General features: G+C 38.9%; 1 protein-coding gene across 5 annotated transcripts in view; it reads right to left on the bottom strand.

Annotated features, from left to right (window-relative positions):
• The window catches only part of AGBL2 (AGBL carboxypeptidase 2), a 40,245-nt gene that overhangs the window by 18,075 nt on the left and 7,664 nt on the right, over nucleotides 1-14,506 (bottom strand). For all 5 annotated transcript variants that reach the window (XM_057695155.1, XM_057695159.1, XM_057695156.1 and 2 more), the window contains 2 exons: nucleotides 8,116-8,223; nucleotides 3,197-3,350 (listed from right to left, as the gene is read on the bottom strand). In XM_057695155.1, the coding sequence (XP_057551138.1) occupies nucleotides 3,197-3,350; nucleotides 8,116-8,223 (262 nt within the window). The remainder of the gene's footprint in view (nucleotides 1-3,196; nucleotides 3,351-8,115; nucleotides 8,224-14,506) is intronic.

The raw sequence follows: 14,506 nt of genomic DNA, 5'->3' as shown, positions 1-14,506 counted from the left end.
GGGAAACATAAGAGAAGAAAAGGACCTACAAAAACAAAAACAAAACAATTAAGAAAATGGTAATAGGAACATCCATATCGATAATGACCTTGAATGTAAATGGACTAAATGCACAAACCAAAAGACAGAGACTGGCTGAATGGATCCAAAAAGAAGACCCATATATATGCTGTCTACAAGAGACCCACTTCAGACCTAGGGACACATACAGACGGAAAGTGAGGGGATGGAAAAAGATATCCCATGCAAATGGAAATCAAAGGAAAGCTGGAGTAGCAATACTCATATCAGATAAAATAGACTTTAAAATAAAACATGTTACAAGAGAAGAATGGACACTACATAAAGACCGAGGGATCCGTCCAAGAAGAGATAACAATTATAAATATATATGCACCCAATATAGGAGCACCTCAATACATGAGGCAAATGCTAACAACTATGAAAGAGGAAATGCAAGGCAGAAACAGAGACACAGATGTAGAGAACAAACATATGGACACCAAGTGGGGAAAGCGGGGAGGGATGGGAAGGAATGAATTGGGAGATTGGGATACCAAATTGTACACTCTAAATATATGCCGTTTATTGTCTGTTAGGTGTATCTCAATAAAAGTTCTTAAAAAAAAGAAAAAAAATTGTTTTCCCCTGGTAAAAATAGATCTTGTTATAACAGAAAAGCCTGCTACATCAAACATTTATTTTCTAATTTCCCTAGTTTTCCAACTCACATATTAGACTAGCAGGAACTTGGGGACAGGAAGTTTATTCAGAGTGGGACAGGAAGAGTCTAAAACTTACACTGCTGCACAGCATTTCTGGGAGCACTGGGAGCTTCTTGGTATCTTTTGAGAGTATCCAATAGCAGTTTCTAAACACTTCAACACATTTCTCTGAAACACACTGAACAGTAGTGAAACCAGAGCCTAATGTTAGCTGTTAGCTACATTCTGGACACCATCACTGTAGAGGAGACCCGTAAGCCCTCTGTGCTACTTTTATACCCGATCTCACTTATTTGAAGATGAGGGGGCACCTCTGGAATGCTTTCACCTTGTTGAACTTGCAGAAGACAAAATACAAATGCCAGAAAACATGGAAAGATATTCACCCACGTGCGTCATTAATGAAGTACAAATTAAAATAGGATCCCCTCTCCCCCCTCCCTCTCATCAACATTCCAGGGCTAGGAACCAGGCACTCTCACACACTGCTGATGGGGACTGAAATCAAGTTGGGAGGGCAAGTGGAGGAAAACTAGCAATAATGAAGCGATCGAACCCTGAACCGACAATTTTATTTCTAGACTTTATCTCATAAAACCACAAACACTTAAAAATATAAGTGCAGGGAATTCCCTGGCGGTCCAGTGGAGAGGACTCCAAGCTTCTACTGCAGGGGGCACGGGTTCGATCCCTAGTCAGGGAACTAAGATCCCGCAAGCCTTGTGGTGCAGCCAAAAAAAAAAAAAAATGCATAAGGGTATTAATTCATTAAGGAAAATATCGTAAACATCTTAATTTCCCATCAGTTGGGGATAAGGTAAATAAGGTATGGAGTACCCATACAACAGGACAATATGAACTATTAAAAATAAGGAGATACATCTGACATGGCCATAAGAAAACACCTAAAATTTATTACGTAGAAAAATGCAACATGCAAAACACTATGGATACCATTTTCCTACTTTTTAAAATATATAATTTGTGTATATTACACATACACAAACACACAGAGAAAGAGAAAATTAATAAATATACCAAACTATATAAACAGTTGCTGCATCCAGGAGGTACGATTACAGAACTGCAACTTTTTATGTTAGGTATTTTTATTAAGACTGTATAAAATTAATAACCATAAACACTAATTAAATAGAACTGGGACATTTAGGTTGCTTCCATGAGGTACATGTATCTTTTTGAATTATAGTTTTCTCAGGGTATATGCCCAGGAGTGGGATTGCTGGGTCATATGGTAGTTCTATTTTTAAGTTTTTGAGGAACCTCCATACTGTTTTCCATAGTGGCTGTACCAATTTACATTCCCACCAACAGTGCAGGAGAGTTTCCTTTTCTCTGCACCCTCTCCAGCATTTATTGTTTCTAGATTTTTTGATGATGGCCATTCTGACCATAGACAGATGAAGGGATAAAGAAGATGTGACATATACAATGGAATATTACTCAGCCATAGGAAGGAACGAAATTAAGTTATTTGTAGTGAGGTGGATGGACCTAGAGTCTGTCACACAGAACGAAGTAAGTCAGAAAGAGAAAAATACCATATGCTAACGCATATACGTAGAATCTAGAAAAATGGTACTGATGAACCTAGTGACAGGGCAGCAATACAGATGCAGACATAGAGAATGGACGGGAGGACACAGAAGGGGAAGGAGAAGCTGTGACATGGTGAGAGGGTAGCACTGACATATACACACTACCAAATGTAAAACAGACGGTTAGCGGGGAGCTGCTGCAGAGCACGGGGAGATCAGCTCAGTGCTTTGTGACGACCTAGAGGGGTGGGAGGGGGAGGGTGGGAGGGAGGCTCAAGGGGGAGGGGATCTGAGGATATATGTAAAAATACGGCTGACCTACTGTGTTGCACAGCAGAAACTAACACAACGTTGTAAAGCAATCATACTCCCATAAAGAGGTATTAAAAACAACAACTGGGAGAGCAGAAGAGGGAGCTCTTGTGCCCTGCAAAGACAGCAGAGCCCAACAGGAAGAAGCAAGACTCTTTTTCCTTCCTGGCAAGGATGCAGCCAGTGAAGAGCCACGGACCGTTGCTTACTAGAGCCCTCCGTCCGCTCGCTCGGGGAAGGTTTCTCCCTGCGCCGCCGCGCAGCACTCGCATGTGGCTCCCCATGGTTGCAGACCCTGAGCTGCAATTCTCTGCCGATCCTGAATATACACATCTTTGCTGCAGACATATCTGAGTCTATTTCAGGTCAACAATGCAAATTTCAAATTTCTTTTAGAAACAGAAAAAACAATTTAGATAAATTTTTATTCTGGGGAAAAACATGAGTCACAATTTTTTCGTTCTCATTCACCACCATCACAACCACTCCCCACCGCTTCTCTCTCTTACAAAACATGCCTGACCCCTAACATGATTCCTGAAGACACTTCTCAGTCAGCTCAGCCACTATCCCTTTGGGAAACTCCTCTTTGTTACTCACACTCTGACAGCTTTCTGCAGGTTTCCACTCTCAAACCTTGATTCAAACAGTAGGGTATTATCTTCTGGTCCTTGCAACGTGACTGCAAGTTCCTTGATAATTCCTCGTTTGCCTCCCACTCTGGAACTGGTGAAATAGGAATCTTCAGTGGGCACTGCAGATGAGACAGACATATTCAGTCCAAGTGCCACTCAGAATTCATTTATCCAGCAAATATTTATTGAGCCCCTGAGTTCAGCACTATTCTAGCTTAACAATGAGTATTCAAATTTCCAACTGTCCTTGCTGAGACTTTTAATTTTTAAAAATGTATTTCTTTGAAGACCTTTAGGTAGTTTAGAGGACTTCCTTTTGCTACCTGGCCACCCTTGGTAACTTAGACATTGCTTATACTCATTTAAATTCTAATTTAAAAGGATGTTGGCAAAAAATTACATTCTAAGTGGAGCACCTAGAACCATTTGCAATCTTATTCTACGAGAACAAAGAAAAAACCAAATAGCACCTACTTATTAATTTAAAAAGAAGATAAAGGGAAAAAAAGAGAGAAAATAAAGTACACTCCATGTCATTTTTTGGTATATCCTTCCAGATTTAAATATAACAAAAATAGGAGTTTGAGAAGAATTGGCATGGGTGCAATTTGCCTAAGAGGAAAACCAATATATCATAGTAACTGGTGAAAAGAAAAGGTTATGATTGAAATCTAAAATGAAAAAATATTAGGAAAGTTATTTATTTTATTTAGGAAATTTTAGATTATAATCACCACCCCTTTCTAAGCCTTAGAATAACAAAGAATCAATTGTTAATTTTTTTTTTTTTGGTGGGCTCACAATTTTTCAGACAAGTTGAGAATGCCATGTGACACCTTTGATTTTTTGTAGTTACTTTTGCAAAACTCTTTCAGGCTCTATAGTTCTCCCAGGGTCTTCTCTTTGTACCACAGTATTCTTATCAGTGTATCCAGAAGAATCTATTTTGTCATGTTTTGTTGATTTTCTCCTTAACTGTTAAAAGATAAAAAATTTCTAGATTCCCCGTTGTCAATGGCTTTGCAAGTGATGCAAGCAATTCTTTAATATTCATCAACTTCATACAATTGCGCATGTCTTATAAGGATAATTTCACTTTGCAATTAATTTTTCCTGTACTTGCATGTTATCAGATGTTAACAATATCCACCAATCAACAAGTGACTGAAACCAACAAAGATGCTGACCATGGGGCAGGAGAGACAGGAACATGAAACAAACAGAAACATGTATGGGGCCTGATTTTATAAGTGGCCAGTTCATTAGGAAATATATTCACAGTATGATGGCTTTTTACTTCTGTGTGCTACCTTGTCACTGTGGAGACTTAGAGAACAAACATTTGGATAATAAATGAAAGCAAAAGGAGAAAGCAAGCATATAAAGGAGTGAAAGCACAGAGGAAGTAAAAGCAGAAGCAGCATCAGGAGTACAAGTAATCCAGGCGCTGGGGACCCATGCTGCTCAGTGTCCTCATGGAACCACGATCAAAGTACAGACCAGCAACCAGACGTCATTAATACAGAAATTTCAATATTTTCTCTAATCTCAGGTAACATTAAAAATGATTCAGGGCTTCCCTCGTGGTGCAGTGGTTAAGAATCTGCCTGCCAATGCAGGGGACAAGGGTTCAAGCCCTGCTCTGGGAGGACCCCACATGCCACGGAGCATCTAAGCCTGTGTGCCACAATTACTGAGCCTGCGCTCTAGAGTCTGCAAGCCACAACTACTGAGCCCATGTGCCACAACTACTGAAGCCTGCGTACCTAGAGCCTGTGCTCCACAGCAAGAGAAGCCACTGCAATGAGAAGCCTGTGTACCGCATTGAAGAGTAGTCCCCGCTCGCTGCAACATGCAGCCACAAAGACCCAACACAGCCAATAAATAAATAAATAAATTTATTTTAAAAAAATGATTCAATTCATAGCCCACAGTTACATTTCTCAATAACAAAACCTCTTTCTTATTTCCCCCCCAATATTCCTATAGCGTGCGGCTGCTCTAGGCCTCCTAAACTAACAAACTCCCAGATTCTCCCTGGAGCCCCCTCTTCTCGATTTTCAGTCTCTTCATTCTTCTAGCAGGGTGGGCTCAACTCTCCCTGATGAATCCGAAGGACAAGAAGAGCAAGACAGCTGCCCCTAACGTATATCAACAGGGCAATCCACAAGAGCTGCTATATCAGGAGAATGAGCTCTCAACCCCGGGTTTCCTCCTACGTAGAAATATGGATAGAAAAGATGAAGCAGTGGGGATTCATGGTCCTCTGTCTTACTGAAAATGACTACAAGGTCAATGAGAGGTAACACAGGCTTACAAATTCAAGAATTTCGTGCGGTTGCAGGAACAGCACATCCCCTATTATTTACAATCCAAGTCTACCAACTTGTGATCTCAGATTTTAAAGTCTCCCGAGCTCCTCCTCACACATTCCATAAGGTAGAGAGCTCCGTAGATTATGAGTTGCTTCATCTTTTCTACCTCATCACATATACTAGCTTTTGCCAAAATAGTAACATGAGAGCCCAAAATCAAGGCAACTGGGAGTGAAGCACGTGTAACCACATCTCAGATGGGCCCTCTCTGCTAAAATTGACTCATTTTATTTTTCTAGCTGCAAGAATGTAAATACGTTGCAGTCCCTCCTTCCTATTTCTGGTTGTTTCTGTAAAAACCTCCCCTGATTTCACTACCTTAATACACCCCATTTCTACTAATTACACTTGGTACATATTTCTCCTCCAATAAAATAGATTTCTTTGTAAAATAGATAGCCAGTGGGAAGTTGCTGTATAACAAAGGGAGACCAACTCGATGATGGGTGATGCCTTAGAGGGCCGGGACAGGGAGCATGGGATGGAGTTGCGGGAGGGAGGGAGGGAATATGGGGATATATGTATAAATATAGCTGATTCACTTTGGTGTACCTCAAAAGCTGGTACAAAAGTGTAAAGCAATTATATTCCAATAAAGAGCTTAAATAAATAAATAAATAAAAAGATTCTGAAAATAAAAAAAATTTAAAAAAAAAGATTTCTTTTCTGATCACTACTATTAGCTCACTTCTCTTTAACATATCCTCTTTCTGTCTTAAAGGTTACTACTACCATCTGCTTTGCATCCTCCCCAGCACTTGTTATTGTTGTTATAGCTATTTTAGTGGTTGAAGTTGATTCATTCTTTCCATAAATATCCTTTATTAAACGGAAGAAATTTTCTATTTCTAGTTTTCAGGATGTTCTTATCATGAAAGGTTGGAGTTTGTCAAATGCTTTTTCTGCACTGATTGAGATGATTGTGTGTTTTTTCCCCTCGGTTCTATTAATGTGGTATGTCACATCAATTTTCTTATGTTGAACCACCCTTGGGTTCCTGGAACAAATCTCCCTTGGTCATGGTATGTAATCCTTTCAATATGCTGCTTAGTTTGCTGGTATTTGGTTGAGGATTTTTGCATTTATATTCATGAGGAATACTAATCTATAGTTTTCTTGTGATGTCTTTGTCTGGCTTTGAATACTGGCTTCATAAGAAGAGCTGGGAAATGTTTCCTCCTCCTCCTCTGTTTTCAAAGTTTTTGAAGAATTAGTACTATTTCATCTTTAAAGGTTTGGTATAATTCAAGCAAATCCTGTTAAGCCATCTGGGCCAGGGATTTCTTTGCTGGAAGATTTTAAATTACTAATTTAATTTCTTTGTTACAATCAGAGTTATTCAGACTTTTTATTGCTTCCTGGGTCAGTTTTGAAAATGTGTTTTTCTAGCAATTTTCCCTGTTCATCTGTGTTAATTTGCTGACATAAAGTTTTTAATAGCATCACCGTGTAATTGTTTTGATTTCTGTAGAATTGATGTTTATGTCCCCGTTCATTCCTGATTTTGATAATTTGTGTCTCCTCTCCTTTTTTCTTTGTTGATCTGGTTAAAGTTTTGTTGATGTTTCCAAAGAACCAACTTTTGGTTTGATTTTCTGTATTACTTTTCTATTTCACTGATTTCCATTTTTATCACTTCCTTCCTTCTGCTCACTTTGGAGGTAGTTTGCTCTTATTTTTCTAATTTATTAAGGTCAAAGCTTAGGTAATTGATTTGAGAGCTTTCTTCCTTTTATATACAGGTCATTTAAAGCCATAAATTTACCTTGCGGTGCTTTAGGATCATCTCATAAATTTTGAGATGTTGTTTTATTTTCACTCAGTTCAAAATGTTTTTGAACTCTTATGATTTAACTCATGAGTTACTTAAAAATGTGCTGTTCAATTTGCAAATATCTGTAGATTCCCAAGATTTCATTCTGTTGTTGATTTCTAATTTAATTTTGCTGTGATCAGAGAATATATTTGGTATGACTTCAATCTTTTTAAGTGTATTAAGACTTGCTTTACAACCCAGTATATTGTATATCCTAGGAATTTACCACGCACCCTTGAAAAGACTGTATTTTGTTGTTGGGTATAGTGTCCAGCATATTTTTATGAAAGACATGAATTCTACCACTAGGATGCCTACAAATTAATGCAGGAAACCACAGAGTAAATGACAGTCATATGCACATATTACAAACTACTCACTACAGTTCAGGAGGTGGAAAAAGAAAAGCAAATTCTCCAAAGATCCAACATCTGATTTTCAGGAAGGGGAATAACAAGGAAGAAGCTATAAAATGGACTCCAAACTATTAAGAAAACGTACTATCATTTTAAAAAAATGACTGAAAATTTAAAACTGATCGATCATGAACTTCAGAGCTCCCACAGAGGCTGGTTTGGAAAAGACAGTTTATCACTAAACTATGAATTTTTGAAAATCACTTTTATTATAGAAAACATGTTTATTGTAATTTGGTCATGATTTATCACTCACTGTTCAGTTTGATGACAATACCTGAATCTAACTGATAGACAACTGTGCCTTTTTCTTCTCCTAGAATTTCTGGTACCTTTTCATTTCCTGTAGGTTGATAGAAATATTCCGGCTGAGGTGGAACCCACTCTGAAAGAAGACATTAAAAAAGTACAAAATAAGAAATAATATACAAAGCACTTTATTAGAAATGATATAAAAATTATAATAATGATTATTCAAATGGCTAGTTTGGTTGAATCAAACAAAATTCCCACCTTAAGTTTCCAGTGTGTTTGTAAATTAATTACGTCTTGCTTCTTTCTATAAAGACTATGGAGAAATTTTTAACAAAAAGCATATACAACAGAAGTACAAACTTTATTTTTTTAGATTTTTTTGATGTGGACCATTTTTAAAGTCTTTATTGAATTTGTTACAATATTGCTTCTGTTTTATGTTTCTTAGTCTTTTTGGCTGCAAGGCATGCAGAATCTTAGGTCCCTGACCAAGGATTGAACCTGCACACCCTGCATTAGAAGGCAAAGTCTTAACCACTGGACCACCAGGGAAGTCCCAGAAGTAAAAGCTTTAAATAGAAGACCTAAAAATGAGCCAGAAAGATCAATATAGTTGTTGCAACAGCTCTTCAAAATTTGTCCCTGAGCTTCCACTCAGGGAAATTTGATCACCTACATATTTTTTATTAATACAGAGGAACAAGTATATCAGTTTCTTCAGAGGAAACAAGGTGTTTTTATTAATACTCAGTTCTGAAAGATTTCTCATATGGGACTGGGGCAACTTCTCAATCTCATTTTAAGCCACTGATGAAAGCTAAGGGCATATAAAGACACACTTAAATTCAACAATACATTACCATGATCAAGTGGGATTTATTCCAGGGATGCAAGGATGGTTTGACATTTGCAAATCAGTCAATGTGATACATCACATTAACAAAATGAAGGATAAAAGTCATATGATTATCTCAATACATGAAGAAAAAGCATCTGACAAAATTCAACATCCACTTATGACAAAAACTCTCAACAAAGTGGGTACAGAAGGACTACCTCAACATAATAAAAGCCATATATGTCAAGCCCACAGCTAACATCATACTCAATGGTGAAAAGCTGAACGCTTTTCCTCTAAGATCAGGAACTCAACAAAGATGCCTGTTCTCACCACCTTATTCAACATAGTACTGGAAGACCTAGCCAGAACAATTAGGCAAGAAAAAGAAATAAAGGTGTTCAAATTGGAAAGGAAGAACTAAAACTGCTGCTGACATATATTATATATAGAAAACCCTAAAGACTCTATCAAGAAACCATTAGAACTAATAGCAAATTCACTAAAGTTGCAAATACAAAATCAATACATAAAAATCTGTTGCATTTCTATACACTAATAATGAACTATCAGAAAGAGAAATTAAGAAAATATTCCCATTTACAATTGCATCAAAAAGAGTAAAATACCTAGGAATAAATTTAAATAAGAACTATAAGACACTAATGAACGAAACTGAAGAAGACACAAATACATGGAAAGATATTCTTTGCTCATAGTTGGAAGGATCAATATTGTTAAAATGTCCAAAATACCCAAAGCAATTTGATAGGGTCAGTGCAATCCTTAGCAAAATTCCAGTGGCATTTTTCACAAAAGTAAAATAAACAATCCCAAAATTTGTACGGCACTATAAAAGATTCCCAAGTAGCCAAAGCAACCTTGAGAAAGAAGGACAAAGCTAGTCATCATGCTCCCCGATTCTGAACTCTATTACAAAGCTACAGTAATGAAAACAATTATATCTGCATAAAAACAGACACACAGATCAATGAAACAGAGCGCCCAGGGAATTCCCTGGAGGTCTAGTGGTTAGGATTCCGCACTTCCACTGCAGCGGGCATGGGTTTGATCCCTGGTCAGGAACTAAGATCCCGAATGCCATGTGGCTTGGTGAAGAAGAAGAGGAAGAAGAGGAGGAAGGGGAAGGAGGGGGAGGGGAAGGGGGAGGAGGAGGAGGAGAAGAAGAAGAAGAAATATAGAGTGCCTAGAAATAAACCCATGCATCTACGATAAGTTAATTTATGGCAAAGAAGCCAAGAATACACAGTGGGGTAAGGAAAGGACAGTTTCTTCAATAAATGGTGTTGGGAAAACAGGAAAGCCACATGCAAAAGAATAAAACAGGACCACTATCTTACACCACACACAAAAATTAACTCAAAATGAATTAACGACTTGAATGCATGACCTGAAACCATAAAACTCCTAGAAGAAAACACAAGCAGTAAGCTCTTTTTATTTTTTTTTATTTTTTGGGGGGTACACCAAGTTCAGTCATCTGTTTTTATACACATATCCCCGTATTCCCTCCCTTCCTTGACTCCCCCCCACCCCCTGAGTACCCCCCACCCTCCCCATCCCAGTCCTCTAAGGCATCTTCCATCCTCAAGTTGGACTCCCTTTATTATACAACTTCCCACTGACTATCTATTTTACAGTTGGTAGTATATATATGTTTGTGCTACTCTCTCGCTTCGTCTCAGTTTCCCCTTCACTCCCCGCCCCCTCCCATACCTCGAGTTCTCCAGTCCATTCTCTGTATCTGCGTCCTTGTTCTTGTCACTGAGTTCATCAGTACCAGTTTTAGATTCCGTATATGTGAGTTAGCATACAATATTTGTCTTTCTGACTTACTTCACTCTGTATGACAGATTGTAGGTCTATCCACCTCATTACATATAGCTCCATCTCATCCCTTTTTATAGCTGAGTAATATTCCATTGTGTATATATGCCACATCTTCTTTATCCATTCATTTGTTGATGGGCATTTAGGTTGCTTCCATGTCCTGGCTATTGTAAATAGTGCTGCAATAAACATTATGGTACAAGTTTCTTTTGGGATTATGGTTTTCTTTGGGTATATGCCCAGGAGTGGGATTACTGGATCATATGGAAGTTCTATTTGTAGTTTTTTAAGGATGCTCCAAATTGTTTTCCATAGTGGCTGTACCAACTTACAGTCCCACCAACAGTGCAGGAGAGTTCCCTTTTCTCCACACCCTCTCCAACATTTGTTGTTTCCAGATTTTGTGATGATGGCCATTCTGATCGGTGTGAGGTGATACCTCATTGTGGCTTTGACTTGCATTTCTCTGATGATTAGTGATGTTGAGCAGTAAGCTCTTTGACTTAGGTCTTTGCAATGAGTTTTTGAATCTGATTCCAAAAGCAAAATCGATAAAAGCATAAACAAGTGGAACCACATCAAACTAAAAAGCTTCTGCATGGCAAAGTAAACCATCAGCAAAATGAAAAGGCAACTCCCCCCATTTTTTTCCTAATTAATTAATTAAATTTATTTATTGGCTGCACTGGGTCTTCGTTGCTGCACACGGGCTTTCTCTAGTTGCTAAGAGCGGGGGCTACTCTTCATTGTGGTGTGCTGGCTCCTCATTGTAGTGGCTTCTCTTGTTGTGGAGCACGGGCCCTAGGCACGTGGGCTTCAATAGTTGCGGCACATGGGCTCAACAGTTGTGGTGCACAGGCTTAGCTGCTCTGTGGCATGTGGAATCTTCCCAGGGCAGGGCTTGAACCCGTGTCCCCTGCATTGGTAGGCAGATTCTTTACCACTGCGCCACCTAGGAAGTCCCTCCCCCCATTTTTTTTTTAATTTGGCCATACTGCACGGCATACAGGATCTTAGTTCCCCGACCAGGCATCGAACCTGGGCCATGAGAGTGAAAGTGCAGAGTCCAAACCACTGGACTGCCAGATTTCCAAAAGGCAACTTTTTAAATGAGAGAAAATATTTGCAAATCATATATCTGATAAGGGACTAACATCCAAAATATATAAAGAACTCATACAACTCAACAGCAAAAAAAATTCAATGTAAAAACGGCCAGGGAGATTGGGATTACCATATAAGCATTACTAATAAGAAAAAAAAAACCAAATTGTACACTCTAAAAAAACAAAACAAAAAAAATGGGCAGAATATCTGAATAGACATTTTTCCAAAAAATACATTCAGATGGCCAATAGGTACATGAAAGGATGCTCTACATAATTAATCATCAAGGAAATGCAAATCAAAACTACAATGAGGGGACTTCCTGGTGGTCTGAGCTCCCAATGCAGGGGACCCAGGTTCGATCCCTGGTTGGGGAAGTAGGTCCTGCATGCAGCAACGAAGATCCCATGTGCCACAACTAAGACCGGGCACAGCCAAATAAATACATAAATATTAAAAAAAAAGTTAAAAAAAAACCTACAATGAGATATCACCTCAAACTTGATATAATGGCTATTATTGAAAAGACAAGAAATGTTGCAGAAAGCAATCCGTTGAGAAACCAAGCACCACACTCGGAGGGTTGGAGAACTCAGGTTTATTAAGCCAGCAGCACCAGACGAGCTAATGCTCCAAAGTTCTTGGCTCTGAGCTCAGGGTGAGCTTTACTTTTACAGTACACATGTTTACAGATCATGGAAGTTTCCAAACAGAAACTTACAAGAGCAGGTGCAGAACGTTCCATTTTTTAGCAAAACATATTAAAGTTACATTGGATTGTTAGGTCATCCTGTTTTTCAGTTTTTCTCCACACAGCAAGCATATTTCACAAAAGCAAAACAAGCATGGAGTTATTTTTAGCTGAGTGTAAGTTTCTAACTTTCCTCTTCAGAAGTAACAAGTGTTGGCAAGGAGATGGAGAAAGGGAAGGCTTGTGCACTGTTGGTGGGAATGTAAATTGGTGCTGGTGCTAAGTAAGATAAATAGACTATATATATACACACATACATACATGTAAGATAGAATATTATTCAGCCACAAAAAGGAATGAGGTCTTGCCATTTGTGACAACATGAATGGACCTCAACGGCATTAGGCTAAGTTCATGTGTGTTATGTGTGTAGTCAAAAAAATAAACTACACAACCTCATAGACACAGAGCACAGATTAGTGGCTGCCAGAGGCAGGGGCAGGAGGGTGGGATAAGTGGGTGAAAAGCTTTTGTTTTTAGTTGTGGGTTTTTTTTCAGCTCTTTGTTTTTAGTTTAAATAAATTTGAACTAAAACAATTCAAGGTCATACAGCTAGTAAGTGGTAAATCTGACACTAGAAACTTCTTGGAATCACTCCAAGGTGTGTGCTTTTAAAATTGCTGTTCTTGGGACTTTCCTGGTGGCGCAGTGGTTAAGAACCCACCTGCCAATGCAGGGGATACGGGTTCAAGCCCTGGTCCAGGAAGATCCCACATGCTGCAGAGCAACTAAGCCCGTATGCCACAGCTACTGAGCCTGAGTGCCACAACTACTGAAGCCCAAGCGCCTAGAGCTCGTGCTCTGCAACAAGAGAAGCCACCGCAATAAGAAGCCCCCACTCACCACAACTAGAGAAAGCCTGCGCACAGCAACAAAGACCCAGTGCAGCCAAAAAATAATTTAAAAAATTGCTGTTCTTGGGAATTCCCTGGTGGTCCAGTGGTTAGGACAAAGAAAAAAAAATGGCTGTTCTTAACTACTTCTTTTTTCTTTCTTTTTTTTTTAAGGCCACGCCGTGTGGCTTGCAGGATCTTAGTTCTTTGACCAGGGATGGAACCCAGGCCCCCTGCAGTGGAAGTGTGGAAGAGCAGAGTCCTAACCACCAAGGAATTCCCTGTTCTTAACTACTTCTAATATTATCCTTTGGTTGACCAAGCTTAAAAAAATAAAAAAATAAAGACACAACTCAGTAAAAGACAACACTAATTTCCTTAAGGTGATAAGGAGTGATGAGGCTGACAATTCCATTTACACAATAAGGGGCTTGTTATTAAATTTCCTTGAAGTTTTTTTTTTTAAATTGCTTTTTAAAAAACGAGTGGTTTCCAGTTGGTCCAGTGGTTAGGACTCCACACTTCCAGTGCTTCCACTGCAGGGGCCTCAGGTCTGATCCCTGGTCAGGGAACTAGGATCCCACATGCCAAGCAGCACGGCCAAAAAAAATAAAATTAATTAAAAATAAATAAAGAGTGGTTTAATGAATTACCACACTGCAATAGCTTGGATATTAAATTGCACTCTCCCACTTTTTTTCCCTCTTGGAACTGAACCCAAAATCCTCATAGGAATTCTCTTAGTCTATTTTATACAGGAAACAGCAAAATCCTGCTGTCTGGCCAGATCAACTTGGACTTTTTTACCTTAAAAACTTGTACAGGGTAGGGACAGATGACCTTAAGACTTCTCAGCTATTACGCCAACTCAAAATGTGCTCCCCACCTCCATCTCCAAACACCCTAAGAGCAGTTCTGTCCCCAGCTAAGACACCGAGCCAATCCTTGTATCCTCAGCTTCATCTCTTTTCTTTCACGTTGAAGGCTCCATGGTTACCTGAACACGTCTTGTTCTTCTCTGTTTCCTCTAACT

Source organism: Hippopotamus amphibius, chromosome 9 (assembly GCF_030028045.1).
Source record: "Hippopotamus amphibius kiboko isolate mHipAmp2 chromosome 9, mHipAmp2.hap2, whole genome shotgun sequence".
Classification (NCBI taxonomy): Eukaryota; Metazoa; Chordata; class Mammalia; order Artiodactyla; family Hippopotamidae; genus Hippopotamus; species Hippopotamus amphibius.
The sequence above is the reverse complement of the archived record's forward strand: the minus strand, read 5'-3'. Positions and strand labels throughout refer to the sequence as shown.